This window comes from Lissotriton vulgaris, chromosome 1_1 (assembly GCF_964263255.1).
Source record: "Lissotriton vulgaris chromosome 1_1, aLisVul1.2, whole genome shotgun sequence".
In the NCBI taxonomy this organism is placed as follows: Eukaryota; Metazoa; Chordata; class Amphibia; order Caudata; family Salamandridae; genus Lissotriton; species Lissotriton vulgaris.
Genome location: NC_141685.1, coordinates 776092218 through 776115177, shown reverse-complemented (window position 1 = coordinate 776115177; position 22960 = coordinate 776092218). Strand labels below are relative to the sequence as shown.

Below are 22960 nucleotides of genomic sequence, written 5' to 3'. Positions count from 1 at the left end.
GGAACGTACAGTCCGGTGGCGGCGAATGCATTTCGGCGCATTGCCTTCCTCAGCGCCCTTCACCCGACAGATTGTCCCGGTAAGTCCCTCCTGCTGCCTTATGATGGAATCGAGGCTCTGCTCCTCCCCCCTTGGCCGTGAAGCACACCTGTTGTTGTGCAAATTAATACCAATATGCATGAAGTTATAATGATAACTTCATGCATATTGTTTGTAACCCTGTATTGGATGGACACATGTAATATTAGCATATTAATATTTTTCTGCAATTTCTTGCACTGCTCAGGACTGTCCTACGGACAGATCTACCTTGTTTACATTTTGCACTATGCACTTTATCCATTTGATTGGGTAAAATTTGCATAAGTCTCATGTTTACATTTTAAAGCACAGCAGCACTTTATTTGTAATGTTGCACTAACCATCAGCATATTTTACCACTGTCAATATTGCAGTTTCCATGCATTAAGTTATGCGAATTCAATGTATTTGTACAGTACAATTGCCTCTATTGTATACATTTTATACATTTACCAACGGATCAACTGCAAAAAATGGACTTTTGTATCTATGCCTGTGAATGGACAAATGAAACTCTGTCCTTAATGGATTGCATTTTAAGATTGAGTTCATCGTTTGGGTAACATTTTTCATACATTCATATGCATTCCTTGCCCGCACTATTTATTACCGGATTAATGCTATGCACTAAAAGCAGTGTTTTAAGGTTTATATGATCTACAATCTTTTTACGTTATTTCTGGTATATCAAAATTGTTAAATAGTGTTTTGTTTATATTACGATCACATCTGGCAATGGTTTATATATCGTTCCAATATGGCGGGACTTTTTATATACACTCAGTGGAGCATTCTACAACATGAGTCTGTTGTTTATGTTCATGATGATTACCAAACAACGAGATTGGCACGCATTTTGTAATACTGTGTATATTTAAATGGTGGAGCGACTATGGCTAATTGTCAGTGAGCAAGGGCACAGCCGGTGCCCGAAATGCATTTCACGAGGCTTTGCACCCTGCATGCACGAATAAACTTCATCACGTGAAATTACCTCAAGTCTGGCTGTGGCGTCATCTGGTGTCCCATTTTTCTTGTCCGCACGGAAAGTGCTTACGTGACAGGCTGGAGTTTATATATATATATATATATATATATATATATATATATATATATATATATATATATATATATATATATATATATATATATATATATATATATATATATATATATATATATATATAACCAATCCGGTCAGTCATTAAACAAACCCTCCGTGAGGGGTAGAACCAGAAGATTCTTTTATTTAACAAAAAGAGGGCCACAACGCGTTTCATCAGCGAGCCGCCTTTGTCACACCCCCGGGTTTAACTCATATCGGGCATTAAGTATACGGGTCGCTCTGGTGGTTGTCACAGCAACCGCGCTCGTAATGAGCATAGAAGAAGAATGAACTCAAAGTAATTTCATAAACAGATAATGATAGTTATCTGAAAGACGGATAGAGATAACATCACAAGCACAGCATGTTAGCATAACATATCTTTTACAAAATATCAATTGTGAAAGCAATAAAAACGGTAAAAGAAAAGAAAACAGTTAATATAGAGCAATGGATCTAAACAACAGACTTTATACTTCACAATTCTCTTACGCATTTATCTAAAAAAATAGAGGTTAGGCAATACCCCAAATGCCATTATACCTAACAAGTGCTCCAAGTATTAAAGTGGGAAATGGTTGGATCTGTGTATATGCTAGGTAAAAAGAATATAAATCATGATTAGTACATGTCTTTGGACTGATTACCTAACAAAAAAGAATACCAGTATTAGAGTGGTGTGTTGATAATTCCACACTGTATTATGGGATTCAAGCCCTTATGGGCCAAAGGAATCCTAAGGTCAAGAAAAACGTGCTGCCCAAGTGGGCCAACAGTACTTCGACAGATTGTTATATAAAGAAAAGACACCCTAAAAGCATGGGTACCCTTCCTAGACAAAAGCAGCCCTGAGACCAGGCAAAACACTACGTGGCTTCAACCAGCACACGGTTTCCCTAAATGCTCTACATGCAGAGCATGCAAATTTGGAACCAATGCAACACACTATCAAACACCTTTTAGCGCCCAAGAAGTGGCTATTTCGGGCAGTTTCAACTGTAAAACAGAATTTGCTGTTTATGTCCTGACAGGCACTTGTGGCCTAAACTCCATGGTAGCACAAAGCTACAGGTGCATGTCAGGATTTTGCAGCATCTTCGAGCTATTCTGCATAGTGACCCCCCCTACCTGGTACCACATCATTTTAAGAGAAAGCATAATAATGATGTTGCTTGTTTAAAATATTTTGTGGTAGGTTCAGTTCTGAAATTCCATAGAGGTGGAAATCGGGAGCACCAGTTGAGACAACTTGAGACCAAAATGATTCTTGAATTTGACAGCAAATGGCCAAATGGGTTGAACAATACGGAGGATCCTTGACCTTGCTGGTAGGTCGCTCCCCCACCACACAGCTTCGCCTGTGTGTCCTGACCCTTTCCCAGCTGCCGCTGCTGTAGAAGTTGAGGCCCTCCTCCACCCGTAGGCTACCACCTGCGCCTCATCCCTGGTGCCCAGTGGTAGGCCTTAGGTTTGTATCACTGTCGTTGTCTGTCTGTCTTCCCTGTACTGCCCATACTGTCTTCTGGTGTCTGTGACCGCTGTTGCCTGTCTACCCCCTGTGCCTGCATTCTTATCTATGCCCGTTCTCTTGCCTTCTGCTCCCCTGATTGTGCTCGTTTTTCGTGCCTTCTGCTCCCCTGATTGTACCCGTTTTTCGTCCCTTCTGCGCCCCTGATTGCACTCGTTTTTCGTGCCTTCTGCTCCCCCGATTGTACCTGTTTTTCTTGCCTTCTGCTCCCCTGATTGCACTCATTTTTCTTGCCTTCTGCTCCCCTGAATATGCTCGTTTTCTTGCCTTCTGCGTCCCTGATTGTTCATTGTTTTTCTTGCCTTCTGCTCCCCTGACTCGTTTTTCTTGCCTCTGCTCCCCTGATTGTACCCATTTTTCGTGCTTTCTGCTCCCCTGATTGCACTTTTTTTTCTTGCGTTCTGCTCCCCTGATTGTACTCGTTTTTCTTGCCTCTACACCCATTTCTGCCTCTGTGCCACTCGTTCCCCCCCGTTTTTTGTCACCTTCCTGCCCTTTCTTGGGACCTTCGTGCCCCTGTGCCACTCGTTTCCCCCCGTTTTTTGTCACCTTTCTGCCCTTTATTGTGACCTTTCTGCCTCTGTGCCACTCGTTTCCCCCCGTTTTTTGTGACCTTTTCTGCCCTTTCTTGTGACCTTTGTGCCCCTGTGCCACTCGTTTCCCCCCGTTTTTTGTGTGACCTTTCTGTGCTTTTTTGTAACCTTTGACCCTGCTTGCAGGCTGGTCGCCCCCACGCCACTGCTCGTTACCTGACTGCCTGGTTCCTGCCTCCTTGCTGCCTCCTTGTTTCCGGGGTTTTTCCCTCCCCTCTGCCCTGTGCACCAGTTCCCCTTGCCCCCCGCCGCTGCCGATCCGACCCTTTCCCGCCACACATCCATTTGCCTCCCCGCTCCCGCCTCCCAGCTGCTCCTCCCTCCCAAGCCAACTCATATGCAGGCCGAGAAGCAGGCGCGCAGCACGCCCAGTGCCAGAACCCTTGGACCTCGCGAACGCCACAACACCAGAATCCACTACGACGCCAGCACCCTCCACGCACTCAACGCCGGCCAAAACTACACCTGCTTCCAGACTGCCCCGTAACGGACCCATGGACCCTTCTCCTGCCACACCTGCAGCTTCACCTGCGACAGACCCACCAAACCTCCAAGGACTGGACCTAACCACCTCCGCTGCATACTCCTCAACACCCGCTCTGCACGCAAACTCGCCGTTGAGCTTTGGGATCTGCTCAACACCTCCGCCCCAGACGTGGCCTTCTTGACCGAGACCTGGTGGAACGACCCATCGGCGCCCAACATCGCCATAGCCATCCGGGACGGCTACAAGATCACCCGCAGGGATCGCGCCAACGGAATTGAAGGAGGAATAGACATCATCCACAAGTCCACCCTCAAGGTTGCCACTCACGCAGACAACACCCTCAACACCGCCGAACACCTGCACTTCCAGATCCACACCGACCCCAACACCACCCTCAGAGGAACACTCATCTACAGACCCCCCGGACCCGGGGCTCAGTTCAGCGACTTCATCGCTGACCTCGCCAGCACCCACGCACACTCGGATCCACGGACTAGATCCTCCTCGGGGACCTGAACTTCCACCTCGAGAACAGCAACAACGCCAACTCAGCCACCCTGATCAACAACCTCGCCAACCTGGGCCTCAGACAACTTGTCACTGCACCCACCCACGCCGCCGGCCACACGCTGGATCCCACGTCACCTTTGACCACACCACCGACCACCGCTGCATCCACTTCACTTTCAAGAAACCAACCACGCACCACCGCACCCAACAGCTGCCTCGCCGCTGCTGGAGCAAAGTCACCGAAGACCAGTTGATCAACTCCCTCGCCAAGAACCCACCCACCGACCCCACCAACCCAAACACCGCAGCCCGAAACCTCAGACAGTGGATCGATGACTGCGCCAACACCCTCGCCCGCTCAAGAAACCCTCCAACAGCCACGCCAACAAGAGAGCCACCTGGTTCACCGATGAGCTCCAGACCTCTAAATGCGCATGCCGGAAACTGGAGAAGACATGGCTCCATGAACGCACACCAGACAACCACGTAGCCCACAAGGACGCCACCCGCAAACACCACCACCTCATCAGATTAGCCGAGATCCTCCTTCAAAGACCGCTTGGATAACAACGTACACAACAGCAAAGAGCTCTTCAGCATCGTAAAGGAACTCTCCAACCCCAGCGCCAACGGCAACAACATCCCACCCTCACAAGAACTGTGCGACTCACTAGCCATCTTCTTCCACCGTAAGATCGCTGACATCCATGACAGCTTCAACACCACGACCGCCTGACTATGCCAGACTCCACCTCCATTGTGAAAACCACCAGCGCCAACCGCCTGACCTCCTGGTCCAACGTCAACGACGACAAGACACGCAAGATCATGAACTCCATCCACTCAGAATCTCCGTCTGACCCGTGCTCACACACGTATTCGACAAAGCAGACACAGCCATCACATCCTAACTACGGAAGGTCATCAACAGCTCCTTCGAAACAGCGACATTCCTGGAAAGCTGGAAGCACGCCGAAATCAACGCCCTCCTCAAGAAGCCCAAAGCGGACCCCAAGGACCTCAAGAACTTTCGGCCCATCTCCCTGTTCCCGTTACCGGCAAAGGTCATCGAGAAAATGGTCAACATGCAACTGGCCCGCCACCTCGAAGACAACAACATCTTGGACCCGTCCCAGTCCAGATTCAGACAAAACCACAGCACCGAGACAGCCCTCATCGCTGCCACAGACGACATCAGGCGCCAACTAGACAACGGCAAAATATCAGCCCTCATCCTCCTGGACCTGTCAGCTGCCTTCGCGGCGGTCTGCCATTGCACTCTACAGACACGCCCCCTAGAAGCCGGAATCCTAGAGAAGGATCTTGACTGGACCACCTCCTTCCTCTCCGGCAGAACCCAGAGCGCCCGCCTCCCACCCTTCTGACCCGAAGCCACCGACATCATCTGTGGCGTCCCCCAGGGCACATCCCTCAGCCCAACGCTGTTCAACGCCTATATGGCCCCCCTCACACAAGTGGCCAGCCATCACAACTTCCGCATCATCTCCTACGCTGACGACACTCAGCTCATCCTCTCCCTCACCAAGGACCCACACACCGCCAAAACCAACCTCCACGAGGGAATGAAGGTTGTCGCCGATTGGATGAGGAGCAGCCGTCTGAAGCTGAACTCGGACAAGACGGAGGTCCTCATCCTCGGACCCACCCCCTCAGCCAGGGACAACTCCTGGTGGCTGACCACACTGGGAACAGCACCAACACCCAACAACCATGCACACAATCTAGGATTCATCCTCAACTCCTCCCTCTCCAAGTCTAAGCAGGTCAACGCCATCTCCTCCTCCTGCTACAACACCCTCCGCATGCTCTGCAGGATCTACAAGTGGATCCCGACCGAAACAAGAAGAACGGTGACACAGGCCCTCGTCAGCAGCATACTGGAATACGGCAACGCACTCTATGCAGGAATCCCAGCCAAACACCTACGATGACTACAACGCATCCAAAATGCATCCGCCCGACTGATCGACAACGTCCCCTGCCGCAGCCACATCACCCCCCACCTGAGAGACCTACACTGGCTCGCCGTCGACAAGAGGATCACCTTTAAGTTCCGCACCCACGCACACAAAGCACTCCACAACGCCGGACCAGCCTACCTGAACAGCAGACTCAGCTTCCACACCCCACCCGCCAGCTCCGCTCCGCCAGCCTCGACCTTGCCCCTGTCCCCCATATCCAACAAATGACCTCCGGCTGGAAAAACAGATCCTTCTCATACCTCGCTGCCAAGACCAGGAACACCCTCCCTACCCACATACGGTAGATCCAAGACCTACTCGCCTTCAGAAAACTCCTCGAGACCTGGCTCTTCGAGCTGTAGCAGCACCCCCCCTCCCCTCAGCGCCTTGGGACCCTCACGGGTAAGTAGTGCACTTTACAAGTACTCTGATTGATTGATTGATTGATTGATATGTACAATTTCTTATAATGTCTCCAGTTCCCCATAAGGTATACCCAACTCTCTTAGGATGTCATCCAACACACCAAACATATGTGCTCTTTTATGAGGCAGGTTAAATCGATTATGTTTACTTTTTTTGTCTTAATGAATAGGTTCCCTATCATTAAGAACAATATGAAATGGATTGGATTGTATATTGAGATAACTCTAAAGCTCTTTTTTATATGAAAAACAACATATTTTATCACCTCTTTTTGCACTATTAACTCATATGATGAATTTTAAAATGTTATTTATATGATTTTAACAATAGGATCCAGCAATGGCATTTTTATTGTTAGCAATATTTATACATTATTTTTAATCATACGGTTTGCACTTTAAATAATTTCTGCACTATTAGCTCAGTTTTGCACAGTGAAATGACTGCTGCTTTGTTTTCAATTTTTGCACTTTAATGGGTATTTCAACCATAGGATTCTGTCTAAATCAATTGGTAAAAATCATGCAATTGTTAATTTAGCCTATATAAGGTAAGCGGCTTAATTATAGGATTCATCCTAATAATGAATAGAACCTAGAATGTTCCTGTTTGGGACTCAAAGGGGTTCAAGTAAGGGACAGACATAAGGCAATTTTAAATATATGCATTTTAGATAAAAGTCTATATATATATATATTTTCTTGGTGAAAGAATTGTGGGACCACAAATCAAATGATAATAAAAGGCACAAGTCACAGTGGATGAGCGGATTCTGGAGATGTTACCAATGGATATAGAGACAAAAAAGGTGTTTTTATTGAGACTATACTGAGGAAAATTTATTGAAAAGTCTCAAAATGAAAAAAAAAATGTCTACAAAAAAAAGCCCCAGAGTGCCCCGAATGGCTGCCACTTCCTTCTTAAGAACGGAGATATAATGGTCCTACATCGACGGAGTCCGCTTACAGAGGGTGATTACAGGTTCCGAGCGGGTGCCTGGCTTTGCTGGCGTGAGTAGAGATCAGCGCTCCACGCAACGTTTCAGATAAGTAACTCCCTGAAGAGGGGTAATGTTCCCTTGTTTTTACCACATACTTTCCCCTTTCTCTTACAGGGTGTGCCTTCTAGCCACCACCCCACTCCCGAGACCCATGGTGTGATTAGTGATCACACCCAATGTAAGCATTGATTGAATGTCTGTCTCCCACATTTGCCAAACCACCGCCCACTTTACACACTGCACAGCACCATAGCTTCATGAGATTTCTTTGCAGTGCACTATTTGAGAAGAGCACTCCTGTTGGAACATTCTGAAATAAGCAGAAGCCTCTGACATGGTGTAAAACTAATTGCTTTTACCTTTATGTGTTTGTCTGTGTCTGCTTTTCTTTGAGGTAACTGCTGGGTGCCGAACACATTCAGGTACCCCTCCCACAGCAAGCTATGGAAAGAAACATTTTTGTTTTTCTGTTTTTTCACACTTTGACCACCAGGTCAGGGTGAGCCTTAGTGCTCTCACACCGCCGGGGTCTTCACACTGGTCCTGATGAAAGCCTAGCTACTTGCCTTTTGATAGGCAGAACCATGTTGACCGCACATAGCGAGGCATAGCTGAACTATCTATCCAGCTTTCCTACTGCCCTCTCCACATTTTAACCGTGATGGGTTGGCCAACGAATAAATAATTTTTTGGACACAACCTGGTCACTTTTAACTCACTTCACGTTTCACTCACTCAAAAAGTAACCAGCTCAGCAGTAACTCTAGTGTCTAAGCATACCGGGGGGGGGGGTTCTAGACTTTCCTGGTGGGGCCCGATGATGAAGCATGTCACCAACTAGGTTGGTTAGTGAGGGCTTTCTAAAAGAATCTACTGAGATTCTTCCAACTTACTCCTCTCACAAGGAAAAGTGCACTCTTTCTTTGTTTTGTATGAGTTTTTGGTAACCAGGTGTAGTAAGGGCGCTCAACTGAGTATAGGGCTAGTTTTGTTATTAAAAATCCAAGTGTTAAGGGTGCATCAAAAGGTAAGAAAGGGGGTAGTTACCAAACAGCCCCTACGACCCACAAATAATGTGGATCCTAAATAACTACAATATAAATCCTCCCTGAGCACCAAATATTATTGACTAAAAAGTCGATAAGTATAACATACACAAAAAATATATTCAATTCAAAATAGGCACAGCATAAATCATACTCCACAAAAGATCTCAATTATCAGACTCCAAATATGTCCATAAGTCATCAATTCAATTACAAAAGTCCTTTCTTCACGTCCTTAAATTCCTTTATTTCAGTCAATGTTCCAAAGACAAAGCAGGTCTTCTTTATTATACAAGAAAAAGCGCGCAGCCAACACGTGTTTCATCATACACTGGTATGTGTTCAATGACTTCCTCAGGGCTGTATATACGACGAAAAAATTCAATAAACCAGTAATATTGATGCTCCACAGTACCTATCTCACTATTGTTCTGACTGATTATCAGTTGCGTCCCATATTGACAGTCACTATATCTGTATATAGCTTAAAATAGAACCCCCGATCTGTTCAATCGATCATAAGTTCTAATCCTCGTGATAATTATTGGATAGTGTGACCACTAGTAAAGTCTGCATTTGGACTCGGGCATAATTTATTCATAATATCCCGAAGTATCAATATCCATTCTTCATATTAGTGTAAGTCCCAAAGTAATACCCTCAAGATTCTAAGTTATGTTGTCCAAAGAGCCCACGAGTACGTGATCTCGATTCAATATCTCATAGTCCCGAATCCAAAAGTCGCGTACTTTCTTTGTTTTGATTATATTTTGTAGGGGGACTAAGAGTGCTCCTCCATATACTACAAAAAAACCCTCTCTCTTGTTGTTTAAGGGTCCTTGATTTTAGACATGAGATTTTCATGTTCGATCCTTGTGTTATGGTTAGTACGGATGAAGTCTTTGCTAGCTTTTATAGCCAGTTCCTTGAGGTCTTTGATCAAATTATCTGACAAGATGTCAAGTCCATTTCTAGGCATATTTGGTAGAAACACTGACTTGGGTTTGTAGGGGGTACGAATACTGCCATAGATATTCAAACCAGATACAGATGCAAGCATAACTGAAGATGTTATTGAGGATTCTTCCCCAGATTCTAATTCTGCTTAATCATGTAAAAGCGTCATATCATCCACATTTAAGTTCATGTATTGTTTATTTGCTGTGATAGTAGATTCTGGATTTGATACATTATTGGAAACGTTCATAAAGTGTTTTGTAGTTTCAATTTGCCTACAAAATGAAAAATGTCTATCCTTGTCTGAACGTAATCAAAGTTAGTGGGTGAGAACCACGTCAGACCCAGTGCAAGAATACTCTCTTCTTTCTTGGATAATGCCATATCAGTAAGGTTTATAACTGTATTGGCAAAATTGTCCCCTAATATTGCCTCCTTTTTGTACGTCTGTTGTTCTGTTTTGTTGTCGAACTTGCACTGTCTGCCCAATCGCCTGTTTTTGCGCATCCTACTTTTTGTCCATGTCCTTTGTTTGGTAAAACCTGCTTTGGAGGTCGGGGTCGTAGATGCATGGTACATTCTAGACGTAAAAAATCGAGTTCCTAAATTACTGAGGAAGTCTGGGCTGTAGTGGTCTCTTCCTTATCTGATTCTATATCAGAGCTAAGTTCTGAGCTACTTGGTTCTCCAGGTATTGTTGGTGCATTGGCTACTTTGGATAATTGTTGCCTACGGATGTTTTCAAACTTTTTTGAAAAAGTATAAATGTTGCCATTCTGGTAGTCCCACTTATCTCTTTGAAATTTAGTTGCTTTTCTTTCCTTTAGGGATGGTTCATGTTTCACCAGACGTTTTTGCATTTCCGTTTCCAGTTTTGTTACTTCCTCTTTGTTTTGGAATTTTTCCAATTTTTTTTGTAAAGCTGTAATTTTTATCAAAATTGTTTCCCGATCGCTGATGACATACTTTATAAGAATTTGCAACATATGTTTGGATGACTCGTCGCTGTTTTCAACCCATTCTCGTAACCTATTAGGATCGGGATTCTCATAAGTGGGGGCTACTAAAATACGCAAACCTCTAGGGATGCGCCCTACATCCAAATACCTTTGAAGGGATTTTGTTTCCCACCACTTAGAGATCTCAAGTTTGCGCAATTTCTCCAGTTCGTTCATAATTTATTTATATATATATATATATATATATATATATATATATATATATATATATATATATATATATATATCAGCCACCAAGTATTTGTTTTGCCACCATCTTTTTAATTTAACCTAGAGGGGGTCCCTCTGGGTCCCCTCCATGGGGCCTAGGAGGGCAGTGTATCCCTACCATGCCCTCCTATATCATTTTTTAAAATCTTAAGGACAGGGGAATAAGTCCCTGAGTCCTCTAATAGCTACCAGCATCCTTTTTCTCATGTTGCTGGTAGCCAATCAGTGTCCTCGCTCCTCCGGGAGCGAGTCTCCCATGGAAGCGTAGTGGGCCAAGGGAGAAAAGCTCAATGGGCCAATCAGAATGCTTTATTTTTTAACATTAGCTTTGAGAGACTCTCACAAGAGTCCCTTGAACCAAACTGCCTAGATCTACAAATATTTTCTAACCTTAATTTATCAAACACTGCTGAATGGTTTTACATTAAATCACAAAAAGCACAATCTGGGGACCAAGATATAGCTTCCCGCCAAATTTTAGTGTAATTCCATGTGGCAGTTTTTGCGGTGTGCTGCTTAAAAAGTCTGTGGAATATGCATGGGGATTTTGGGCCACATGCATCAAACTTTGTATTTGCGATTCCTAAATTGCGATTTTTAAGAAAACTCAATTTAGGAATCGAAATTTCTTATGCATGTAGGAATCTAAAACAAAATTGGGATTATAACACATTCCTTAATTGCGACTCGTAAATTGTGAATCACAATTAAGGAATTGCTTCCCATTCATTCCTAAGGGCCTAGAAGCCCATAGGATTGAATGGGAATTGCATGTGCAATTTGCGAGTACCAAGTAGATACTTGCAAATTCTGCATGCAATTTCAAGGGTGCAAGGGTGCCAAAAGGATACCCTGATGCACCCCTGAAATTGCCATGTTACCACATGTTGCACACACACATGCCCCAAGAGTATGTATGTGTGAAACATGGAACTTTGAAAAACGCACTTTTGTGCATTTTTCAATGTTCTCGCAAATTACCATCAACTTTAATTGATGGTAATTTGCGTTTCTTAATTGCAAAATTGCAAAATATTTGGGTTAATGCATTGCATTTAGGGAATCGCAATTTGCGATTCCCTAAATGCAATTGCAATTTAACTAAACATAAATTTAGCGATTACTTAAATAGCGATTTTTGCATTTGGGATGATGCATCACAATTGCAAAAATACTGGTCGCAAAGGGGCAGATTCTGCTAATCTGCACCTTTGCGACATGTATTTTGAATGATGAATGTGGCCCTTCGGGTTTTATGACCCCTCGCCTGTTTCTCGTCCCTCACTTGACAGATCACTCCTAAACTTTCCATGCAAAAACTAGAGCACTTTTTCTGGAAAGTATTGTGGTGATTCGTCAAATGGTGGCAAAATTATTAGGAACACATAAAAAGCCATTTCCCATGGAAACACTGATAAATAATCTTGCATTGTTTCTTTATATCTTTCTTTATTCTTTCTTTCAATGACTCAGCTAATACAGCAATACAGCCAACACATGTTCCAAGCACATTTGTGCTTCTTCAGGGCGTTCAGGTTAATGTACTTGGTTCATCCTAGTCAGTCTTGTCTTCTCAATCTTATTCAATCTATTGTGTCTGCATCGTTAACACTCAATATATCAACACCGTGTTTTATCCCATACTAATCCAGAAAGTCTTGCGAATATATCTCACCTGTACGTTCCATGCTAAGAATATTAGAAAATTAAATGACAACCTGTAGCGGATTGTTAAAGCGTCGCTTTTCGCTTTTTCAAACCTCATTTCAAATTGCCGTAGGTCATAGTGATTTGATACTTGTAAGATTCCCTTGACACGGGTCGTTATTTCTCTAAGAACATCTGTCTTCTCGTCCAGTTCAAAATACAAAAAAATATATATATGTATATCAAAATTAAATAAATTAATTAATGTATTATTTTTATTATTTTAACATTATTTCCTATGGGGAGTTATTTTATGTCCCTGCCTCAATTATTCTCCATGACAGTTTGTTGCAGTACTTGTAGGTGGCCATGTGTGGTGCTAGACTTACTCCAAGGCTGGGCTGGTGTACATTTACATTTGTCTTGTGACTTTTAGGGCTGTAGGCCTGTCAGAAGTGTAGGTTGTGTATAGCAATTATGCTGCTCCTTTCTGAGTGTGTGTGTTACCATGTCCTTCCAGGTACCCCTCCTTACATTTTCCTCAACCCCTCTCATATTTGAATAATTATTCCCCATTTTCCTACCACTCCCCAAGGTCCCCCGCACATTTACAACTAAATCGTATTCTCATCTGGACAGAGATATTGGCATAGAAAAGATTGGAGCAGTGGTGGCGGAGATCTCAGCATGTTGGTTTGTGAACAGCATTTTGTATTACATGAACAGCACCACTGTAATAGGCCCCTAAGTGCCCAATACGTGAAGGAAGCCACAGAACTTGCCTGGGTGCAGAATGTGCAATTTACAAAACTTTCAGGAAGTATTCCTGTAAAGCAGGGCAGTCACACGATTTCATAGGTACTCCTGCAATGGTTTTCTTTTCCCATCTGGATGGAAAAATTTTCACTTGAGCATTTGTGCTATTGTGCGTGCTGAAAAGCACCTTTGTGCAGTGACACATTCTTTTCTCCACTGTGAAAATATTGTCTGAGTGTAGTAACCCCTTCCTCTGCAGCCTCACCAAATTTTGCGATGCTCCTTTTCCCTTCTCAACTTGGAAAAGGATTTACACCTGCCTTTCTCAAAAGTAAATAACCAACCTTTGAGACCATATTCAATCTCTCAAGTGTGTGGAATTTTCCCACACTTAACAAGGAAACCACCACTTATTGCTTCAATATGGGGTAACATTCCATGCAAGTACCAGTCACCTTTTGTAAATATTTTGCACTCCGACTTGCTGGTTGGTTGGTTGGTTGGTTGATAGCTTTATTTCGATATTTGGAATATCTTAAAAGCATTTACATAACAAATTTAAAAACAGTGCATCAATAAGAAAAAAAGACTGACATTAAAAACATCCAATAGGGAAGAATAGTAAATTGATCATAATAAGTTAATTAAAAGGAATTAAATTGAAATAGACAGTCTTTTTAAGCGAACCAACCAAGCCCATTTTAAAAACTTAGAGACAGCACAAACAATATTGGGGGCAGTGTCCGTTTGTAAAATCCGTAGGGCCACCAAACAATCTCAAATCCCCAGTTCTCTACAAATTGGTTTAAGCCAACGGGATCTTGGTCGCGCATAGTCCGGGCATTCAAAAAGGAAGTGTGCCACGGTTTCACGTCTGTCAATACATAAGGCACAGTTACATGAAGTCTGGTTAGATACTTTCCATCTAGAAACAAGATTCGCAAGCGGCAGGGTCCCTAATCTAAATTTAATGTAAAGAGCCCGATCCATGGGGATGGTAATAATGTCAAGGTATGGCTCAAGGGCAACAACGTCTTTGATTTCCAAGAAGGCTGCGGTGGATTTGCAGTGTCGCTGGTTGCTAATGAGCCTGGCTGAGACCCATTCCCAATAGAGTTTTTTCAAGGTCTCCTTGGGGGGTGATGAATGTGTAAACCAACAGGAACCCAAGCCCAGATCCCCAAGCAAATGTTTGATGTCTTTAAGCCATTTGATCTTTTGCCAACCGTCTAAATGCATCACCTCCGCCAATCCGTCTGCATAAGATTTAAGTTCAGGGACTCTCCACAGGCGAGCCCACAGCAGGAGTGGTCGAAGGCGTGCCTGATCCTTGATTGCCTTACAACCTGCATCCAGAAGTACTGGGACTGTCGGAGTACTTATTGGAATAGCCAACAAATCCTTAATGAATTTGTTTTCTGCCTTGGTCAGGGAGTCCGTATTGCCCAGGCCCCATAACTCTGCTCCGTAGAGTGATGCAGAAACTGCCCGGGCTTTGTAAATGTCTAGAATCGGAGCTACACAATGTTTCGATGAGTTGTTATACTCCTTTAGCAGTGCTCCCCCCACCCTTTTGAGGCCCAGAGTCAATTTGTTTATGTGGGGGGTCCAACTCAGTGTATCGCTCAAGCGAATTCCCAGGTAGTCAAATTCTGAAACTCTTTCGAGAGCAATCGAGTTCAGAATAGGCGGGCGACCAAGTTTTCGCGGTGGGTGCATGATAAGATACTTTGTTTTGTCCACATTAATGATGAGTCCTCTTTTTACACAAAAATCCTGGAAGCGGTCTAGAAGCTTTTGTAGACCTTGAGGGGTTTTCGAAATGAGAAGGGTGTCGTCGGCAAACAACAGGGTTGGGATCTTTACGCCACCCAGAGTGGGGGCGTCTGCTGGATCTTCAAGCAGGTGCTCAACCACCCCATTTACATAGAGAGAAAATAGGGTGGGAGCTAAAACACAGCCCTGTCGGACACCCCTCTCAACTGGAATTTTGTCGGTCTTTTCCCCGTTTAAACCCCACCTGACCTGGGCATAATTGGCGTTGTGAAGTTTAATAAGAAGGTTTAGAATATAGGGGGGTATTCCAAGACCATACAACACCCTCCAGAGTTCCTCCCTAGGAACCAGGTCAAAGGCAGTCTTTAAGTCTATAAAGGCCAAGTAAAGACTGCCCTTGCCTAGTTCCACCACCTTCCAGTATAGTAACAGGAGTCTGAAGACTTGCTCAATTGTTCCAGTGCCTGAGCGAAAGGCTGCTTGCATCTCAGACAGAATGTGGTTATCATCCACCCATTGGAGGATCCTTCCCAGGATAACTTTCCCCGCCAGCTTCTGTGTGGAGTCTATAAGGCTAATCGGCCTATAGTTCCCGGGGAGGTCCCGGCTGCCCTTTTTAAAAATCGGGACTACCTCTGCCCCTCTCCAGGACTCAGGAACTGTTCCTCCCTCAATAATGGCATTCAAAAGTACAGAGATCAACACCCCCCATTCGACTGGATAGGCTCGAAGGAGGTCCCCGGGTAACCCATCCGGGCAAGCAGCTTTTAATGGCAAGATGGTTTTTATCAGGCTCGTGACCTCCCCTGCAGAAAAGTAATCCAAATCTCTATCCAAGGTGTAGGGGGGGAGAATGAAGGGGTCATTTAACAATCCTTCTGTAGCTGAGTAGAGAGCCTTGAAGTGGTTGGACCACGATTGGGCGGTGATAGTACACGTCCTCAAGGTGTCATCCGGACGGTTCCTACTGCCCACCAGGTCCCAAAACCCTTTCGCATCTCTCCCTCGACTAGCAGCCAAGAGGTCCTGCCAAAAATTGTCCTCCCACTCCTTTTTGGCATGTTTTTGACAGTGGGAGTATAGCCTTCTCCGACTTGCACCTGCGGAGGGCTCTGTGAATCAGGCACTAAATGTGTCACAATAAAACATTTTTAATACAATTTTCCTTTTCCTTGACCATTACAACATTTTAACCCTAAACTATGACACTGGCAGAATAAACAGTGTTGTCTAAGAAATAGAAGGGAACAGTTTAATTAAATTCTATATCGTCCTTGAGAATTAATTCTCCAAAGAAAGACAATACCTTCTGTTTCTTCCTCTTCATTGACTGGCTTCTTTTTCTTTTTGTTCTGTGCAGTCTTGGCTGAAGCTTTTTTTTCTGTTGATGGCTTTATTAATGGCCCTAAAACACAAAATCATTTATTGTCCATTGTCATTCACAATTCTCACTCAGGCGTAAGTGTGTGTGCTCACAGTAATGTATTTTTTTATTAAAGCGGTATCTCTTCTTATCAGAAGGACATAGTAAATTATTCTTCATAAATGACAGCAGCAGACAGATACTATGGGACACTGTAGAGTTTGCTCATCATAGTAAACATCATCTCTCTACTTACCCTGATCACAGAAAATTGCAAATCTTGTAGGAGGCCTACCAAACTCTGAAAGAGAATCTGGAGTGTGATCTAGATGTGAGAACTTGTGTCTAAGAATTCTTGGTATGAGAGTTTCCCCAAGTGCTTCCCTTTGCACCATCTTCAGTTTTACAGTACTACTCCATGTCTCCACTTCAGTGTGGGAGAAGGGATATTTTGAGGTGAGGTGTTTGCAATGGAGCTTGAGCAAACTTGCTAATGAAGGATGCTGTTGTAACACTGAGGCTATCAAAACAAAAATTCTGATTTACATTCCAAACGGATAGCACAGGCTATTGATGATGGAATTAGGTCGGACAGCAACAGATCTGACATGGAATTTCTGTAAATTATGTAAAAAGATTCTAAAATCTAGCTTCCGACAACAGCACTTCTTGATCATGCTCGCTCATAATCACTGAGGCTTGTTCTTCTTACACTGTTTATTGCGAAAGGGATATCAACTCTCAATATACCTACATAGACCTTGATATTAGAAATAATTGTGTGTGTTAATGGAGCTAAAACATTGGAATGCCCCCTGGATGGAGCTTAAACATTGGAATCCCCCTGGCTCAAGACATGATGGTGATTTGGCTTTGAGCTGGAGGAAATTGTTGCCTTAAATACCATCCAGGAAAATCTTACTGTGCCTTAGCCCCTTAAATGAGCCTGTAAGTTCAGCCTGAAATGGCAACTCATAAATCACAGAAGCAGTATCATTAAAATACAAATGATAAAAAAAGACTACTATCCATAAGAAGTATTGAGCCTCTTAATCTTAATATTACAGAGGCACAACTAACCTGTATAGAAGTGATGTCATCTCATACACCAATAACAAAGCACAGCAACCACTGGCCAGAAGTTAAGTAACTTGTTAACAAATGTTCATAGATGTGGAAAACAAAATGTGATTCTGTTTCTTTATATGCATATTTGACCCTCCTTACCATAGTTGTAGTTTGTTAGAAAAGTTTAATCGTAAAATTTGCAAGAAAGTTCAAGCATCCTTCCAAACTTACTACTGCTGATGCCAATGAATAGTAGAAATGGTTGTATGCTGTCTTTCCTAAATACTGTTTACAACATATTCTCCTGTTGGATGTAGATTTTCTATTACTAACTCCAATACAGCAATGTTTTTGTAACAAATATTTAGAGCACAACATTTTTGTTACACAATATTTACACTATTTTTGTACTACACCTTAGAAGTATGGTACAAATATGCTGACCATTTCTCAGCTTATTCCCCTATCCTAGCTTTGCCTTACCTTCTTAACCCACTACTAAGATTTCTGTATCACATTCAGGGGCAGATTTACAAGCCCCATGCGAAACTTTTGTGCCGCCGTTGCACCACTTTTGTGACAGAGTGGTGGTGTAAACGATGCAGCTAATTTACAATGTGACGTATCTAGGGAGATGCGTCACATTAGAAAGCCCTGCGTCACATTATACCTGCGTCAGGTATAATGTATGCAGGGTGGGTGTTCCAGACCAAGAATGCCTTGTAGAAGTGACGCAGTGAAATCTACAAGATTTCACTGCGCTACTTCTAGGATGCGTTTAGTGCAAATGAGGGGTGAAAAGTCCCAATCCCTTACTAGCCGTTTATTGAGCATCGGTCTCTCTTATGTGTCAAGCTTGCCCTTGGCAGGGGAAAACCCCTAATCCCCTATTGTAGAAAGGTTTGTAAAAGGTGTCTCAGGGAAAGCTTTGTTTCCTGTAGTTTATTATGGAAAAATTCCAATCACACGTTAGGTATTTTTGAAGCGGTGTATCTTTGTTCATGGAAAAGATGGATTCTCTGTAGATTAAGGCGTAATGCCGGTGCGAGTAATCTCTATCGGTCAGTGTGGCACACTGACCAATAGAGATTACATTACTACTCCCTGAGGAAGCCCCAGGCCGGATGGCCATGTAAAGGGGTGAAACACGTGTTGGCTGTTCTCCTACGTACTATCACGAATATAGTAACACCTGCATTAAAACAACAAAATGAACCATGGTGTGATTGGAATTTTTCCATAATAAACTACAAGAAACAAAGCCTGTTACTTCTAGGATGCCACTGCATCAAATACTTACGCCTGCTTGAAGCAGGCGTAAGGAGGGATGCAGTACATTGAGTATAGGCCTCCCCATGCATTGCTGGAGTTGCGTCTTGCTTGTTACACGACTCTAGCAATGTGTGACTTTTGGGCCAACAGATGCGTCTGAATTTCTGAGGCATCGTAAATACAGTGCTTCCATGGTGGCACAAAGTTATCGCAGGTGCAAGGAAACCGACACATCTCTAAAGTTACGTCAGTTTCTTGCAAATCTGCACCTCAGAATTTACTGAGATTTGCTCTACTAATACTGTTTACGTCTTTAAAATGCATGTTAGTATTATATACAATTAATATTCAGAAAATCAGTACTGCTCTGAAAAAAGGGTACATTGCAAAGTGAGCGTGAATGTCCATCTCATGAACCTGTTACCTTGGCCCTGTGGATGTCAAGGGCTTGAATACAGTAATTAAATGTATTTATATACAGTATATATGGAGTGTATACAAGAGACAGAGATTGGGTAATTTGGCAGCACAACAATCAATCAATCAATCAATCATAGGCATTTATAGAGCGCTCTACTTACCCGGAGGGTCTCAAGGCGCTAGGGGGGGGGGGGGGTGCTGCTGCTACCCGAACAGCCAGGTCTTGAGCTTCTTCCTGAAGGCGAGGTGGTCTTGGGTCAGGCGCAGGTCGGGAGGGAGGGAGTTCCAGGTCTTGGCGGCCAGGTAGGAGAAGGACCTTCCTCCTGTTGTCGTTCTTCGGATGCGGGGGACGGCGGTGAGGGCGTGACTGGCTGATCGGAGGTGTCGTTTGGGAGCGTAGAAGTTGATGCGGTTGTTGAGGTAGCTCGGGCCTTGGTCGTGAAGAGCTTTGTGTGCGTGGGTAAGGAGACGGAAGGTGATTCTCTTGTTGACCGGGAGCCAGTGCAGGTCTTTTAGGTGTCCGGAGATGTGGCTGTGTCGTGGGATGTCGAGGATGAGTCTGGCTGAGGCGTTCTGGATCCGTTGGAGTCTCTTCTGGAGCTTGGCGGTGGTTCCGGCATAGAGGGCGTTGCCGTAGTCCAGTCGGCTGGTGACGAGTGCCTGGGTGACAGTCTTCCTGGTCTCGGTGGGGATCCACCGGAAGATCTTCCGTAGCATGCGCAGGGTGTTGAAGCATGACGAGGAGACGGCGTTGACTTGCTTGGTCATGGAGAGGGAGGAGTCCAGGATGAAGCCCAGGTTGCGTGCGTGGTCTGTCGGTTTGGGTGCGGTGCCCAGGGCGGGGGGTCACCAGGAGTCGTCCCAGGCGGAGGGCGAGGATCCCAGGATGAGGACTTCCGTCTTGTCCGAGTTCAGCTTCAGGCGGCTGGTCGACATCCACTCGGCTACCTCTTTCATTCCTTCATGAAGGTTGGCTCTGGCGGCGGCGGGGTTGTTGGTCAGGGAGAGGATGAGCTGGGTATCGTCGGCGTAGGAGATGATGTTGAGGTTGTGTAGGCGTGCGATGGCCGCGAGGGGGCTCATGTAGACGTTGAAGAGGGTTGGGCTCAGCGAGGATCCTTGGGGGACGCCGCAGATGACTTCGGTGGCCTCTGACTTGTACGGTGGTAGACGGACTCTCTGTGTTCTTCCGTCGAGGAAGGAGATGATCCATTCCAGCGCCTTCTCCTGGATTCCGACGTTGCTGAGGCGCTGCACTAGGGTGCGGTGGCAGACGGTGTCGAAGGCCGCGGAGAGGTCTAGTAGGATGAGGGCCGCTGTTTCTCCGTTGTCCATCAGGGTTCGGATGTCATCGGTGGCAGCGATGAGGGCGGTCTCGGTGCTGTGGTTGGCTCGGTAGCCAGACTGTGAGGGGTCGAGGGATCCGTTCGTCTCGAGGAAGGCGGCCAGCTGCTTGTTGACGGTCTTCTCGATGACTTTGGCTGGGAACGGGAGCAGCGATATGGGGCGGTAATTCTTGAGTTCGGTGGGGTCCGCTGTTGGTTTCTTGAGTAGAGCGCTGAGTTCGGCATGCTTCCAGCTCTCAGGGAAGGTGGCGGTGGTGAAGGAGGTGTTGATGATGTCCCGCAGGTGGGGTGCGATGACGGCGTCGGCCTTGTTGAAGACGTGGTGAGGGCAGGGGTCGGTCGGAGATCCGGAGTGGATGGAGTTCATCATGCGGACGGTTTCTTCGGTGCAGATCGGAGTCCAGGCGCGGAGGGTGGTGGTGGGGGGCGGTGGTTCGGTCGAGTTGGACGTGGCGTTCGTCGGTTGGGTGTTGAAGCTGTTGTGTATGTCCGCGATCTTGTTGTGGAAGTAGGAGGCGAGGGAGTTGCAGAGTTCTTGCGATGGGGTGATGTCGTTGTTTCCGGCGTTGGGGTTGGAGAGCTCTTTCACGATGTTGAAGAGTTCCTTGCTGTTGTGTGCGTTGTTATCCAACCGGAACCAATAATTATAATGGCTCTCACTTGTTTCCTGCCATATAAGGCATTTACTAATAAATATTCCTAAATAATGGAGTTAAAAATTGTCCTATTTAAGATAATTGCCCTAGCATTGCTCTTGCAGGAAACGTTAACTTGATGTTACTGGAAATTGGGAAACAATGTATGAAATGTGTAACCATCCAGAAATTGTAGGCAGTTAAAAGGTAATTCTTTTCAAAAACTGGTATATACCTTTTCCAGCACTACACAGATTATTTTTCCAAACTAATATATTTCGTGTGTACAACAAGATAATACCCACAAGTTTAAAATAGAGCAATGAATAATATTTGTTCGACAGATGAAACTATGGTACTATAAGAATTGTTACCATCTTGACGTTTCTATTAATTCTATTGGTTCAAAAAAGTGGAGCATGTCTAACACGGATTTTGGTGTGTTGATAGAAACTCAAGTGCCATTGAGCAACAGCACATACTCTACTGGAAAAGACTAGTGAACACAGTATAGGCATTTTCATGATTTGAGAGATTAGGCTTTCAAATTTAAAATATCTAAATTGAAATGAAATTTGCGGGGTACCATAGTCCATATGCCGCCTAGAATGCAAGATGGATGGCCATATTCATATGCATAAAGAAACTAACTAGGCTTAACAGATATGTAAAAGCAATATGTATGTAGAATAAATATGAATGTCACCAAAAAGTTATTGGCTACTGTGGAGCTTCCAAAGATAACACATACCAAGTTATTTAGCTATTTATGGAGGAGCAGAGCAACGGGTTTATGAATCTGTTTTTCAGAAGATATTAATGTTAATTGGCCAAAGTTCATCCAATTGGTAGAACATTAATGAAGGAGAGGAACACTAGAATGGTGGAAATGGATCAAGTTTTGATCAATATTTCAAATCTTATACTTCTGATCTAAATGCACTATGCTTCATAATCTATTTTCCCTACTTAACTTTTTAGAACTATGATTTATTGGATAGGGATAGTTTTATAAGATTTAAATGTGCACATCAAAGCTGTTGCTGACTATTCAATATCTACATCGCACCGCTCGCCCACGTCGCACGACAACATAACCTCAACATCATCTCCTATGCCGATGACACCCAGCTGATCATATCCCTCACCGAAGACCCACACACCGCCAAAGCCAACCTCCACAGAGGAATGAAGGCCGTAGCCGACTGGATGAAGGACAACAGACTGAAGCTGAACTCAGACAAGACAGATGTCCTCATTCTCGGACCTACCCCATCAGACTAGGACGACTCTTGGTCGCCCACATCGCTAGGTGCAGCCCCGGAACCCACAGACCACGCACGCAACCTGGGGGTCATCCTCGACTCCACCCATTCCATGACCAGGCAAGACAACGCGGTCTCCGCGTCCTGCTTCAACACCCTCTGAATGCTCCGCGGGATCTTCAAATGGATCTCCCCCGACACGAGAAAAACAGTCACCCACGCCCTCGTCACCAGCAGACTCGACTACGGGAACGCGCTCTACTCAGGAACAACAACCAAGCTCCTGAGAGGACTACAACGAATCCAGAATGCCTCGGCACGACTGATCCTCGACTTTCCCCGACGCTGCCACATCACACCCCACCTGAGAGGACTGCACTGGCTCCCAGTCAACCAGAGGATCACCTTCAAGCTCCTCATCCACACACACAAGGCACTACACAACACTGGACCTACATACCTCAACAA

General features: G+C 44.7%; 1 protein-coding gene across 1 annotated transcript in view; it reads right to left on the bottom strand.

Annotated features, from left to right (window-relative positions):
- Window positions 1-22960, bottom strand: part of PRG4 (proteoglycan 4) — a 486064-nt gene that overhangs the window by 157219 nt on the left and 305885 nt on the right. The window contains exon 16 of the mRNA XM_086956081.1: window positions 16430-16528. Coding sequence (XP_086812207.1) covers window positions 16430-16528 — 99 coding nt within the window. The remainder of the gene's footprint in view (window positions 1-16429; window positions 16529-22960) is intronic.